General features: G+C 41.4%; 1 protein-coding gene across 2 annotated transcripts in view; it reads left to right on the top strand.

Annotated features, from left to right (window-relative positions):
* The first annotated feature begins 1,665 nt into the window (after positions 1–1,665).
* LOC114658174 (tetratricopeptide repeat protein 38-like) overlaps positions 1,666–14,914 on the top strand; it is a 50,544-nt gene continuing 37,295 nt past the window's right edge. Inside the window, exons 1-5 of one of the 2 annotated variants that reach the window (XM_028810271.2) lie at positions 1,745–1,825; positions 2,711–2,776; positions 4,919–4,996; positions 5,524–5,605; positions 6,035–6,206. In XM_028810271.2, the coding sequence (XP_028666104.1) occupies positions 5,581–5,605; positions 6,035–6,206 (197 nt within the window). In that variant the 5' untranslated portion in view covers positions 1,745–1,825; positions 2,711–2,776; positions 4,919–4,996; positions 5,524–5,580. Of the gene's footprint in view, positions 1,826–2,710; positions 2,777–4,918; positions 4,997–5,523; positions 5,606–6,034; positions 6,207–14,914 lie in introns of both variants that reach the window. The other variant, XM_028810262.2, reaches the window with a different exon arrangement.

The following is a 14,914-nucleotide window of genomic DNA, read 5'->3' as shown; positions in this document are numbered from 1 at the left end:
GTAAAGGAGAGTCTAGCCTCTTTTGAGTGGTTGGGTTCCAGAACCAAGTGAGTGATAAATTTGTGTCTCTGAGGTCCAGTCCACCAAGGCCTCCACATTCGACCCCAGCCCCCATGATGGGCCCACAGGAGGGCAGTCCCACATTGTGATTTCGAGACGTGTCTGACCAGGCCCTATGGCATGCCCAACTGCCAGGTGCTTGCCTGTGCACACTACACCCAAGAGTTGCTCCAGGAGGAGGCACTGGTAGTTTTTTTTAATTTGTAGATTTGCTTCATTAGGGGCTATGAATTGCTCTTTGTGTGACCCCTCACCTACAGTAGAACCAATTTGCCTTACAATGCCCTACCAGGAGCTTCTGCTCTGGATTACATAGTTCCCAGGGTCACAGGGCACACAAACCTCTCCACCACAATAAGGCAGTGATTGCCAGAGAGGATTACACCTAATTTAACTGATAAAACTAAACACAAAAAAGGGTTCAAGAAAAGAAAAGCTTCATATTAGGGAGACTGGGGTTCATGCATTTGCATATTTCCCCCGTGTTCATGTTTGTTTCCTCCAGATACTCTGGTTTCCTTCCACAGTCCAAAATCATACAGGTTAGGTGGACTGGTGAGGCTAAATTTGCCCTGTACTTTGTGTGTGAGCGTGTTCACACTGTGATTGGCAAGTGCCCTGTCCAGAGGTTGTTCCTGCCTGCACTCATAGGCTCCAGGTGCCACACAACCCTACCCTGGATAAGTGGGTATGGAAAATTGATGAATGGACTAGTAAAGTATGGACTTTTTTTTCAGGTTCATGACCAAATTTGGGCCATGTGTCTGTTTGCCCTCAAAGGGCCCGTGTTTTGGGGCCAATATTGGCCTAATGTGCACATCCCAATTTCACTAACACTGGGCCTACACTGACCCAATGTTAGTTTGTTTGCAGTGTTCAGCCAGACTTATTTTTATCTTTAATTGATATCAATGTTTTATTAGTTGCACTTTTTTCCTTTTTTATTTTGCATTCAGATGAGTGCAATAGTATGACATTTACATTTACATGGTACTTTTTTATTCCTAAAGGTTTGTCTTCATTGTATTCAAATACTAACAAATGTAGATTGTATTTGTATATTGTTAGTATATGGATACAGTATAATATTCTGCAATTAATGACAAGCTGAGCAGGCACCAGGGCAAACAACACCTCCCTTATTGTAGCCCCCTTGAACCTTGACCTGGCTTAACAAACATTATCATTTTGTGTTTCAGAGCTGTTCATTGTAGAACTGGTTATGTTTCCAGTCAATGTGTGGATAGCCATTGCTCCGTTATATGTGTATGGGCGTTTTTATTGAATTGGTGAACCCAATTAATTGCTAACTATGAGGGAAGTGCAGTATTTGGATTTTTATAGTTGCTGAAAACGCCAAGATGTTTTGTGTGGACGGGATGGTTATTGGGCGCCAGGGTGATCGTAAGCCGTTCGTGAACAGGTACCAGTGTGACAGTAGAATAAAGTATTTTCTTCACTTTCGGCCAGTCAACTTACATGTTTTTCTTTTGATTATCTACCGATTGTAAGACCCACGATTTATACCTTTGTGCCACACAGCTGTGTTTGTTGAACTCCGCACTTCTAGCTGTTTGTTTTGCTCAGACGGAAGTGAGGCGAATCTGACAAACCACATTGCCCTGCCCCCTAGACTTCGTCATGTTTAATATAAAAGCTAACAAACTGAGTAGCTGAACAAATTTGCTACAGCAGCAACTGAACAGTTTTGGAGAATACCTGAAGTACAAGGATGCCTTTTCCTTACGCTTTCAGAGACTGCAAAGTAAGTGCGTGCCGCCTTCGTTTCGGTTTTCTTTCTTTATCTGGAGACTCTCGTTACGGTAGGCGACACTCCACGGGGATGACTTATGTTCAGTAAGTCCACTCCGTGTAGGACAAGCAAACCCGTCATTTAGAGATCTCTTCCATGCAGTATGGAAAACAATAATTTAGGTGAACTACAGGCGTCTGCAACAGATGCCAGTGAAACGGGTTGAACTTATGCCTTTCTGCTGTTGCCAGTGCTCCGGTCACCCGAATAAAGAGTACGTCAGTAGTGACCGGCAGCTGTGACAGAGAGTGGCTGCTATTGCAATGCCCTCCATCGCCGAGTGCATATCTAGATTTCAGTAACTCCAAATGGAATACGCGGGTCTAAAAATGGACGGATACAGCTAATAAATAATAGGCTACATTCCAACACAATTATTTCAATTCATCTCAAACTCGATCGCGTGATTCTGCACTGGATTAAGTGAGTTTGTATAATGGATGGATGAAAATAATTTTTATGTAGATCACCATCCTCTGCAATTGAATGCATGTGAAGATGGATTTAACGATTTTTATAACATCATTCCGTTTTCTAATGGAATGCCTATCCCTTCAGCATTTGGATCAGCTCAGGAAACGAAACCTGGACTTTATATTCGTTCACCGCTGATACATGAGCCCAAAAAACATAACATGCGCGATTGATATGATTGGAAAGCCACGGCACTCTTGGCAGCGATCATCTTGTGATGCCCCTGAAATGAATTTGACATGACTTTAACTGAGGCATGTGGATATGTTGTGTGCGGTAAGAAGTATATCTTATGCTTTAAATGTCTGATATGCTCCTTGAACACAACAGGATTGACTTTCTTTCTTTCTTTCTTTCTTTTAGAAGTATACTCAAGGCAAGATAAGATAAACAGTTGTAGACACACATTACTTTACTCCCTATATTCAGGTAAAATATACAAAAGATGAGAATACAGTAATAGCAATAATAATAATACATTGATTTACATGGCAGTTGCCATACCTCATAGCTCAATTTGCTTTTTTAAATAATTACAATATCAGTTACCATTAAAAATAATATAGATACTACTAAGATGCTACTAAAATAAAAACTAAAAATACAAATAAAAAAATAAATAGAGTGACATGTTTCTATAACCCATTACCAATTTTTTCCTATAAATAATGATAGTATACAATATTTATTTTAAGAATAGTGATGGCTATGACTAAATGGGAATAGATGAGAAGAAAATGAACATTCTAGGAAGAAAGGACGAGAAAACTTAAGGGTCTTCGGCAGCCCAAGAATAAAAAGTGTTACTGTATAAGATAATGTTAGATGTACATTTATAAACTTCCAAAAAAATTAAAGGAATACTTTGAAAACACATATGATCTCAAAGGGGAAAAAATCCTGCTGGATATCTATACTGATATGGACTGGGTAATGTGTTAGGAAAGAAAGGATGCCACATTGTTTGATGGAAATGAAAATTATCAACCTACAGAGGATGAATTCAAAGACACCCCAAAAATCAAAGTGAAAAAATGATGCAGCAGGCTAGTGCATTTTGCCGAAATTTCATTGCAGCAACTCCAAATCATACTCAGTAGTTTGTATGGCCCCCACGTGGTTGTATGCATGCCTGAGAACATCAGGGCATGCTCCTAATGAGACGATGGATGGTGTCCTGGGGGATCTCCTCCCAGATCTTGACCAGGGCATCACTGAGCTCCTGGACAGTCTGAGGTGCAACCTGGCAGTGTCGGATGGACCGAATCATAATGTCCCATAGGTGTTCTATTAGATTTAGGTCAGGCGAGCGTGGTAGCCAGTCAAGGGTATCAATTCCTTCATCCTCCAGGAACTGCCTGCATACTCTCGCCACATGTGGCCAGGCATTGTCGTGCACCAGGAGGAACCCAGGACCCACTGCACCAGCATAGGGTCTGACAATCGGTCCAAAGATTTCATCCCGATACCTAATGGCAGTCAAGGTGCCATTGTCTAACCTGTAGAGGTCTGTGCGTCCCTCCATGGATATGCCTCCCCAGACCATCACTGACCCACCACCAAACCAGTCATGCTGAACGATGTTACAGGCAGCATAACATTCTCCACGGCTTCTCCAGACCCTTTCACGTCTGTCACATGTACTCAGGGTGAATCTGCTCTCATCTGTGAAAAGCAAAGGGCGCCAGTGGTGGACCTGCCAATTCTGGTATTCTATGGTAAATACCAATTGAGCTCCATGGTGCCGAGCAGTGAGCACAGAGCCCACTACAGGACATCGGGCCCTCAGGCCACCCTCAAGAAGTCTGTTTCTGATTGTTTGGTCAGAGACATTCACACCAGTGGCCTGCTGGAGGTCATTTTGTAGGGCTCTGGCAATGCTCATCCTGTTCCTCCTTGCCCAAAGGAGCAGATACTGATCCTGCTGATGGGTTAAGGACCTTCTACGGCCCTGTCCAGCTCTCCTAGAGTAACTGGCTGTCTCCTGGAATCTCCTCCATGCCCTGGAGACTGTGCTGGGAGACACAGCAAACCTTCTGGCAAAGGCATGTATTGATGTGCCATCCTGGAGAAGTTGGACTACCTGCCTCAGTGTCAATAGTGACACTGACTAGCCAAATGCAAAACTTTTGAAAAAACAGTCAGAAAGGATGAGGAGGGAAAAATGTCAGTGGCCTCCACCTGTTAAACCATTCCTGTTCCGGGGTCGTCTCATTGTTGCCCCTCTAGTGCAACTGTTGTTAATTTCATTAACACCAAAGCAGCTGAAACTGATTAACAACCCCCTCTGCTACTTAACTGACCAGATGAATCGGCCCAAACTTTCATTGACTTGATGCTATATTCTGATTAAAAACTGTTCCTTTAATTTTTTAAGCAGTACATATATATGTATGTGAGTGTGAGCTTGTACATGTGTGTGTGTCCTGTGACGGTGGACTGTCCTGGTTCTTTTTTCCCCTACCTTTCACCCAGAGTTGCTGGAATCATCTGTAGGTTAATTCTAGATTTCTAAGACTTTGTAAATGAAAAACAACTTATGAACTTGTGTTGTATTTTGTGTTGTTTTAGGCTTGGGAGTCTGACGGCCTTACTCTCTCTACAACCAGTAATGAAGCCTGCAAACTATATGATGCAGCACTGACCCAAGTAAGTATTTTGAAAGAAAGGATAATTAATAAGAGTGAAAACAGGAAGTTGGTGGGTTTATAATAACTTGTCTAATGAGAAATTATTCTTTTTTAATAATGCCAGTTTAACATTAAAATAAAATCACAGGAAACATTACCCTCACTAGTAACAGTCTCAGCTCTTCCCAGACACTTAAAGGGAACCCATAACACACTGGAGGAGTAATGTGTAAGTGACTGGGTAATGGCCAGAAAGGTCTGTAGAAAGTGACAAAGAGGTCTGGTCAGTCCAGCTTAGCAAGTAGCTATGGCAACCCTCACTACAAAAAGTAGAAAGAAAAAGAAAATGATGATGATGATGATGATTGGTATTACTATTATTATAAAATAAATTATTCAAACATTCTTAAACTTTCTTCGTAAAATAAAAATATACAGCATTAGTTATTTAAATGAATTCTTTTTGTACTTAAAATGTGTAGAAATGCTCCATGAATAACATGTTTACTTTAAAAAAAACAATGCTATGTGCTCTCTCATGTATAGTCTATTGCTTGGTATAAGGATGAGACTATTGGTGGACTACCAGATTGTCTATCCAAGATGCTGAAAGAAGATCCAGACTTTGGTACGTCATGAACAAAGAATACATTTTCTTGTTTAAAATTTCTTTAGTTTAAATAAAATTGTGCTGGATGTAAGATCTGAAATGGACTGGAGCTTCATCAATGTCTGTTAACACTGTTGCAAGAATAGACCCTGGGTGCCAGTGACCATGACGGGGAAAAGTCAGGCTTAGAATATGGCAGGGGAAAAATGGTTTCAATGCACAAATCATGAATCTGGTGTTGTGCCTATCAAGATTTAATTGATAATGGTAAATTATTACTTTTCTTTGGTGAAGTCATTTATCTGTACAATTCAGCAGGTTCAATCACTGTAAACAAAAACCATCTATACTGTATGTCTTCACTTGTAAGTATTTTATATGAAAACAAATAATATCATGATTTACTTACCAATGCCTCGGGTGACATTTTGTACAATATTTTTCTAGTTATGGGACATGTTCTTGCAAATGGCCTGGAGCTCATGGGGACTGCACGTTCTGCATTAAAAGATAAAAGCTTTTCTGCGACCTTTGACAACATTGTGCAACTTTCAAAGAAACAGACCATCACTGAACGAGAGCAGCTGCATGTTTCTGCATTGGACTTTTTTGCTAAAGGGTAAGAAATTAAAGCTTATAAGAACAGGGTGCATTCACTTTATTACCCACACTTACACATAAAGGGTCAGTTTAGTGTTTCTGTGTGTTCAGGATATAGAATGACACCTGGGTACCCAAAGAATACCAACAGAAACATGAATGGGCTTGAATGAAAGCTGCAAAGCAAACCATTGTGCCACTATGCTACTCTGTTAGACCCGTTTCCCTGGTTGATTTTATTTCAAAGGAAACAAAACCATTGCTAGATCATGGAGATAAGCTGACTGGAGTATTGCTAGGAATGCATTTAGTAAAGCCCCTTAACAGACTTTCTGTCTTACTGTCTTGCCTGTACAAAATGTGGCCTAAAAAATAAACAAGCTGTAATACTTGCTGTGAATGCTATTTTTAAAATATTTCTATGTTTAATATGAAACCTTTGTTTTAAAAAAGGGGAACTTTGTTTAAATTCAGACTGCATTCCATAAAGCTTGCTGATTATTTTATTTCCACACAGATGAAATGAAAATTCTTACACTGCAAAAAAGATATTACTCTTGAGAAATTTTACTTCAGGACTATTGGAGTTTTTTTAATTTTATATTTTCTAAATAGACCCAAAGCTTCAGCCATTTCAATATTACATTTCCTAAAAAATCTATATATAAATTAGTATTAGTGAAACAGAAAAATGTGAATGTTACTGCAGTGTCAGTTTACCAACTTTGCTGTAAAATGTAAATAGTCCAACAGTTGTTTATTTGAGAAAAGTAGCATTTTTCTAGCTGTAACTCTATCCACAACAGAGGTACAGAGTCTGGAGGGATTGGTGGGAAGGACCAGTGAATGGGGGTGTCAGGAGGTTCAGTGAGTGGGCTGTTCTTTTGCTGTGAGTTTGCCTGCAGGTTGACTGATAGTCTGTGCCCACTTGCCCGCTCTGCTTTCATGTCAAGTCAAGTTAGGTTTAATGTGTACATGGTACAAAGACATTCATAACAATTACTTGTTCCAGTTTTTAAAAGTTTGTGCCAATTATTATTAATAATCATTATTAATGACTACACAAAAGCAACAAAAATAACAAAGGTCTTTACAAAAAAACACATGTTTGCATGGAGGAAAAATACAACATGTTGCCACTCTTCTGAATCTGGACCATATGTGCAGTATTGCATGAAGTGTCCTGATGCCACTATTCATAAAAATGGACATACAAATTGTGATGTGTGAGTCGGTGTCTTGAACCCCAAAAACAAGGCTGAGTCTCAGTACTTCAGCAAAACCAGCTTTATTCAACTTAAAACAAGAATAGCACGCTTATTTATTGTAGCTGGACCTACCACTCTAATATACACAGCAAATGGGCAGGGTTGGGGTCAGGTCAGTGGCCAAGTTATACTGTTCCTTGCATTTATAATGTTCCTTACATCGCCCATCGGCCACCGGCACTTATAGTGCAACCATAATCAGCTCGTAGCTGTTTCCGTGGCGCTATGCTTGGCAACGGACAAGCAGACCTCCACAGACACAGCAATCGTGCTTTGGTGTGTCGTCCTGTTGGGGGGGGGGGGGGTCCAAAAGACCTCACATTACCCCCACCCCCCTTAACTTTGTCCACACCAGTGTGGGCATAGTGACCGACTAAGCCGGGCTCGGCCATGTGGGAGAGAACATCAGCATTATTGTGTGCAGCTTTGGGATGGTGGGGAACATCGAAAGCAAAACCCTGCAATCTAATAGATCACCAAGTGAGCCAGGCATTTGTTATCTTCTGTTTGTACAGCCACTGAAGCAGGACGTGGTCAGTCACCAGGATAAACCGCCGTACCCAGAGGTAGTAACTGTGGGCTTCCACTGCCCACTTAATTGCTAAAATCTCCTTTTCAGTGGTCGAATAATTACGCTCTCTGGGCAGCAGCTTCCTGCTGAGAAACATTCCCCCCCTCAAAACATTGTGATAGCACCACTCATAAACCAAAAGCACTTGCATCGGTTTGCAGAATAAAGTCTGGGTTGCGCAGAACCGGGAACCAGGATAAAGGGGCTTTTAGGTCCAAGAAGGCTCTGTCACAGGCATCGGTCCAGACAACACTATGATTCTTTTGGCCCTTTGTCAAGTCAATGAGGGGGGCGGCCTGATGCACAAAACTGAATGAATTTCCTGTAGTACCCCATGAGCCAGAGAAAGGCATGAACTTGCCTCTGTGTTTCGGAATGTGGATATGCAAGCACCTCTCCCACCTTGTCCATTTGAGGATTGAGAAAACCCTTCCCTATGGAGTATCCCAGATAATGGGTTTCCAACATACCCTGCTTGCATGTCTTAGGGTTAGCCATCAACCCTGCCAGCCGCTAACTGTCAAGCTCCTCCCCAAAGACGAACAAGATGAAATTCCAGTTGTTACTGAAAATGACTACATCATCAAGATAGGCACCCATGTATGCAGAATGTGGACGCAGGATCTGGTCCATCATCCACTGTAAGGTCAACAGTGTACCATGGTGCCAAAAAATGGAGTGTTGTCAATTCAAACAGCCCATCCGGAGTAGCAAACACTGTCTTCTTGCAACTGGACTCCTCCAAGCACACTTGCCAATATTCCTTCATGAGGTCTAGGGTGGAAATATGTGAGGCCTGCCCAAACTTCTCCAACAGCTCATCCACACGCGGCATCAGGTGTTCATCAAACTTGGAAATCTTATTCAAATGCCTAAAATCAATACAGAACTGAACCAAACCGTTGGGCTTTGAGACAAGTACAATTGGGCTCTGCCACTTGCTTTTGCTTGGACGAATCACGCCTAACTGGATGATCTACTGCACTTCTTTGTTTATCACCTTCCTTGTTGCGTCTGGCAGGCGATACAGGGGCACCTGTACAATAATACCAGGTGGAGTTACGATCTTGTGTTCTGCGATTGTGGTCAGGCCAGGCACGGCCAGAAAGACATCTGAGTTCCTCTCGATCAGCAATAGCAGTTCTGGCTTCTGAGGGTCAGTTAAATTCTCACCAATAGCGACTTCCATTTGAGGGACTGCTGCGGACTTGACCATGACCTCACGCAAAACCTGTACGGGCTTTCACCGCCCTGGAATCCTCACTTTATAATTCTTGGGGGACATACGCTCTTCTATGACTGCTGGACCCAACCACTCAACCCAAAATTTATATGGATCCGACAGAATCAACACCAGCACCCGATCCCCCTTCTTAAACTCACGAAGTTTACTTGTCTCGTCGTAGTCACGTTTCTGCACCTCCTGCTCATGTTCCACTGCAATAGAGGACAGTCTGGAAATCTGTTCCTGCAGCAACACAACTTGATCGACAAACCTGCCCCCTCGAGGTGTTGCACAAGTCCCTGTCCATTCTTCTCAAAAAATGTCTAACACACTGTGTGGTCGGCGGCCAAAGAGTAGCTGGAAAGGGCTCAACCTGGTAGACACTTGGGGGGACTCTCAAACAGCAAACAGGAGGAGGGGCTGTACTGTATTCCCACGAGGTTGGGTCACCATGGGCGACTCGTTGAATCATCTGTTTTAGGGTTTTATTAAATCGTTAAGCCAGGCCATTCATCTGCAGATGATAAACTGTGGAGTGTAACTGCTTAATTGCAAAACTTTCGCATAACTGCTTCATGATGCGAGACATAAAGGGCGTGCCCTAATCAATCAAAATCTTGAAACTAATACTAGTATGCATGAACATTTCTGAGAGTGCTTCTTGAATAGTCTGGGAATAGTCCGGGTGTCCGCCCACCAAAGCTTCTTCTAGGTATCTTGTGGCGTAATCGACTAACACAAGCATATACTGAAAGCTAATTTTACTCCTGGGAAGCTGGCCAACATTATCTTATCTCACCCTCTCAATGGGGACATCTAAAATAGGCCCTGGCCTGTGAGCAGAAATTATTTGACAGTCTGGATAGGTCTTACAGAATTGCTCCACATCCCTGTCCATATTTACTCAATAAAAGCGTTTTGAAATGCATTCCCTCATCTTTTCTGCACCGAGGTGACCCCCCAAAATGTGACTATGAGCCATTTTTAAAACTTTATCCAGGGGTGCGAAAATCCAACGCCCAACTCGTCTGACACGGGTAAATTGATCGTCGGACAAGCGTGTTTTTCTGGTTTCAGTTGTCCGCGGACAAGTGCAATTTTCTGGGGAAAAAATATTATATCTGCTGTGCAGGGCACATTTTACCACTACTTTCACAGTTTAAACATTTGGTTACGTACTTTGTGCGGAAACAGTCTACTTAGGCATGTTCTTCATGTCTCAAATTGGTCTTCAATATTGTTTACAAAATGACGGCTGATTTTTCAAAGGGGAAGCACTCTTACGGTCTTACATAAGTATTTTACCCTAATACTTAAACGCTTGGAGATGCGGTCATTTTTTTCATGCCGACATTACGATGTAATCTGATGATTTTTCATTATAATCAATAACTTTTATATATTACCAGTAACGGCGTACTGCACGATAACATGCAGTGAATAAATACACTTGACTTGAGCATTCATAGTTTTCATCCTCTTTCTCTGTACGTTTAGCATACATTTGCTCAGAGGTTGATGTGCTTGTTGCTTCCTGAGCAGCCCTTCTTTTCTCCAACCTAGCGGCCCACTGCTTCTCTTCTTTCGTCGGCATCTTTTCGCGTTTAAACTGATTAAGTTAGTTTTTGTGTTGCAATTACTTAGTATGTTTTCTTTAATTTTTCACTTAAACTGGCACTTAAGTCTTCAATCTGCCTCAAGAATGATTAGCGAAGGTGGTGGAGAATGAGAACGGCTCCCATACGCATGCGCCGCCCTGCTGCGCACTGCCGAGAGTTGATTCAACAATAAAATAAAATAGAAATAAAGAGTAATACAAATCATCACCCCGAAAGTGGATAGTAGACGTCACGTAGTATACTGTATGTGTACCAAATTTCAAGTCAAAAGGTGAAATGGTTTGTGAGCTACAGGTGATTTAAAGTCCTGGACAGACAAACAAACAGCCACGGTAGCGTATTATAGAAGAAGATTGATAAAATTCATTGTTTCTACATAAAAATGCAGTCATTTTACTTACAATACAATTGTTTTCACCACATAACAAAGCTTGTTAGGCAGTTAATCTTTCCTGAAATTTGCAATTTCGTGTAGGTTGTGATATATTGAGGAGTTAAGAAATTTATTGCGTGACAACATCAATTTTGATGAGCTGTCAATAGATCGTTTTTGATTAGCGAATATTTCATATAAAACAAGTTGGTTTCGCGCTGTCAGTTTATTAAAAATAAAGAAGAAAACATTCTAACGGTTTCCAAAGGTTATGAAATATCTACAAAAATCTTCACTGTAACTGTAGTATGTGAAACAGAACTAGTGTAGCTATAATGAAGGCATTGTTTATTAGTGAGTTAAAATGATAAGGGAATCTTTTATAAAATGTTCTAGAGCAAGGTGGCAAAATACTACTCCCTGAAAGAACTTTTTTCAGTTTTAAAATGGAAGGCAGTTTTGGTATCAATAAAAGAGATCAGAAAAAATAAACTATTTTTCACTTTTGTTATTTGTTTATGGACAAGTGAATTTAACTGGTGGACAAGTGGATTTTCTAAGGACAAGTAGAAAAAAATTAGATTTCCACACCCCTGCTTTATCTCTATGCTGACTTGCCACCATGAGCTGCTCGATATGCCCATCGCCCATGCAATCAGAAATCACCTGATACAGGAAACCATCCTTAATTAAAAAATGTGGTGTTTTAAAGTTTGAGTCATCTCTCTCCAGATAGTAAAAGTCATTTGTGACGTGGGCTTGTTTGAATGTGAAATCCAAGGTGTTATCAGCTCTTTGCTGGCGAGCAAACTCCCTCTGAATGGCAGTCGCTGCTTCCTCTGTGTCCAATGCAATATCGCTCTCACCTCACACTGCTATTTCGTTTTTGTCAGGGTAAGTATTGGGTGTCTGGTCTGGGGAGGCTGTTAGTGTGAGCGACGGCGTGAAAAAGTCTGCCAGCTGTCGGGGGTCTTCACTTGAGGATTTATCCCCCACCTCACTGGACAACTCCGGTTCAATTTCAAACCCGGTTCCTTGTCTGACGTTGTCTGCGGCGAGCCCTTCTCAATCCACTGCACAGGGAGGCACTCTGCAGGTGGCCAAGACCCTTGGGAAGAGGGCATTCCTTTTTCCTTTTAAGAGTGACCAGGGTGAGGTGTCTGATATGGTTGCCCAAACCTTAAAGTTCTTCCCTTTAAATTTCGTAGAGTAATATAGAGAGTAATATAGTCTTGTATGTTTTAATGTCCCCATGGACACAGCGGATGTACACTTGCTTTGTGGTCTTTTAAAGGGTATGCTAGAGTGTGTCACGATGGACCACGCAGAGGTCACTACCAGAGTCCAACAGTGCCGAGACTTCCCGTCCATCCAACGTAATAGAGACCTTAAAATTGTCCTCCTTTAACATCTTGGGGGAAACTTAAAAGCCACATACCTGGGCCAGACCGATGGTCATGGTTTGTGCAGGTGGGAGGTGGCACTCCCGAGCCAGATGTCTCGGTTGATCACAATGAAAGCAGCTGCGTTCAGTCCACACTATGGTGTTCCCATGATGGTGTCTTCCACCCATGGCACCAGCGACCCTAGAAGTCTGTGCTGGCTGGATTGAAGTCGGGGTCAAGCCTGGGTAGCCCCGTTGTTTCCAGGTGGCTTGTGCGCACTCCAGTCTGCAGGTCAGGTCTAGCAACAAGTGGACGTTGTTCCGTAGCATTTCATCACAAAAGCTATTGTCTATTCCTGAACAGAACTGCATCAATAGCGAGCTTCTCTACAATGCATTTGAAAGTGTCTCCTTGATTAAAACTTTGAATCAGGTCCACTAAGCTGTCCTCGTATAGAGCAGTCTGGAACAATATGCCACAGACGAAACTGGCGCCCCTTGACCACCGGGATCATAGCCGTGCGGAGGAGGATCTGTTGTTTTAAGTTTAAGTCATAATCATCAAGTTTTTTGGGAAGGAGGGCCTCCTCAGTTAAAAACGGGGCCATGATAGCCAACCAGGCTCTCCTGTCCCAGCACAGGAGTGAAGACAGGAGTGCCCACAGGAGCCTCATTTTGCTCCGCTGGTATTGGGATATTATATGCCTTTTGGGGTTCCCTTTGCACAAGACCCCACTCCTGGTACATGTGACGCGAGAGTCTCTGTCTTGCACCCCAAAAACGAGGCTGAGTCTCAGTACTTTAGCAAAACCAGCTTTTTTTCAACTTGAAACAGGAACAGCAGGGTTATTTATTGTAGCGGGATATACCGCTCTCCAATATACAGACACAGCAAATGGGCAGGGTCGGGGCCAGGTCAGTGGCCAAGTTATACTGTTCCCTGCATTTATAATGTTCCACTGATTAATTTCATGTTTCAAATGTACCTGAGAAAGACTTTTCAGCTTGTATATTTGTATATTTTCCTCTTTTACTTATTCAACAGCCTTTCCTCGTGACAAAACAGATCCCTAATACAAGCTATTGAAATTCCAGCAGCATTGCACACACACATGCACTGCAGGGAACTTGTTATCACATCAGTGGCTTGTATGAACTTCTGCCACACCAACTTAAAACTCCTGCTGCTTTAACTTAACAGTTAAGCAAGTCCTCAAACTTGCCTGAATGTTACACCATGCATTCATTTACTTACTTTTTAATTCTTACATTTGTACCTTTATACAACTATCACTTTACTCTGTACACATGCCATTAATGATCCTGTAAAGACCTTCTTATAATGCAAAATGGTCGGACACTCAGATTTCTGTTAAGGGAATTGCATTACCTCCTGCTCATTAAGTTATTTAATAAAAGGAGTGAAAACAAAAAATAATCAAGGCTGAATTTATTGTGTACATATATTAGTCTAGTACCTGTTGAAATGCCTTGGAACAAGGTGAGGGGGGTGCACTGAAAATTCCAGTGAGACTGGTGACAGAAACAGAAAACTGAGATTTATGATTTTACAGTTTTTTTTTTAACTTACTGTTTACTTTAATTAACTGATACGTTTCAATGTGATACACCTTAATGGAGGTAATGCATACATCAGGAGGATAATTTAAGAAAATAACATTTTACAAAAATATATAGAGCTCCATGCTCAACACCCTTTAAACTGGACACTTCCATTGTATTCTTTAAGATGGTTACTTTTCAATGCATTTACCTTTACCCTGTAAATAAGGTAGCTGCTATTGCTGATTTGTATTGAATTCTCCCTAGAATGTCCTTCCCCATTCAAATTCATAATAAAATTATAATCATCTATCATTCTTGCCTAGTAACTCTGACATTGCCCATTTTTCCAGTTTGCATTTCAGTGTTAAGAACAAGAATGCCTAATTATCACAACTTCTCACTGTGTTTTGAGCACTCAGTAAGGATTTGATGATGGTCTTTTAGGTTCACATCAACATCTTAATTTGGTCATATTTTACCTAGCATTCTTATGCTGGCATTGCAAAATATGTATTTAAAACATCCTTCTAATAACCAAAAGTAGAGATTTTAAACAAATGTCCTATAAATAAGATGGTATTTTAATAATATCTCTTATTATATATGCTAAGTTGCATAACAGATATGGAACTCCATATCACTCCTTAAAGGTTAATTTCTAATATCTAGCAGGCTGAGTTTTCAGATTGTTGAGCACAGTGGTCTATATCCTTAATACTCT

This window comes from Erpetoichthys calabaricus, chromosome 1 (genome assembly GCF_900747795.2).
Source record: "Erpetoichthys calabaricus chromosome 1, fErpCal1.3, whole genome shotgun sequence".
NCBI classification, from domain to species: Eukaryota; Metazoa; Chordata; class Cladistia; order Polypteriformes; family Polypteridae; genus Erpetoichthys; species Erpetoichthys calabaricus.
The sequence above is the reverse complement of the archived record's forward strand: the minus strand, read 5'-3'. Positions and strand labels throughout refer to the sequence as shown.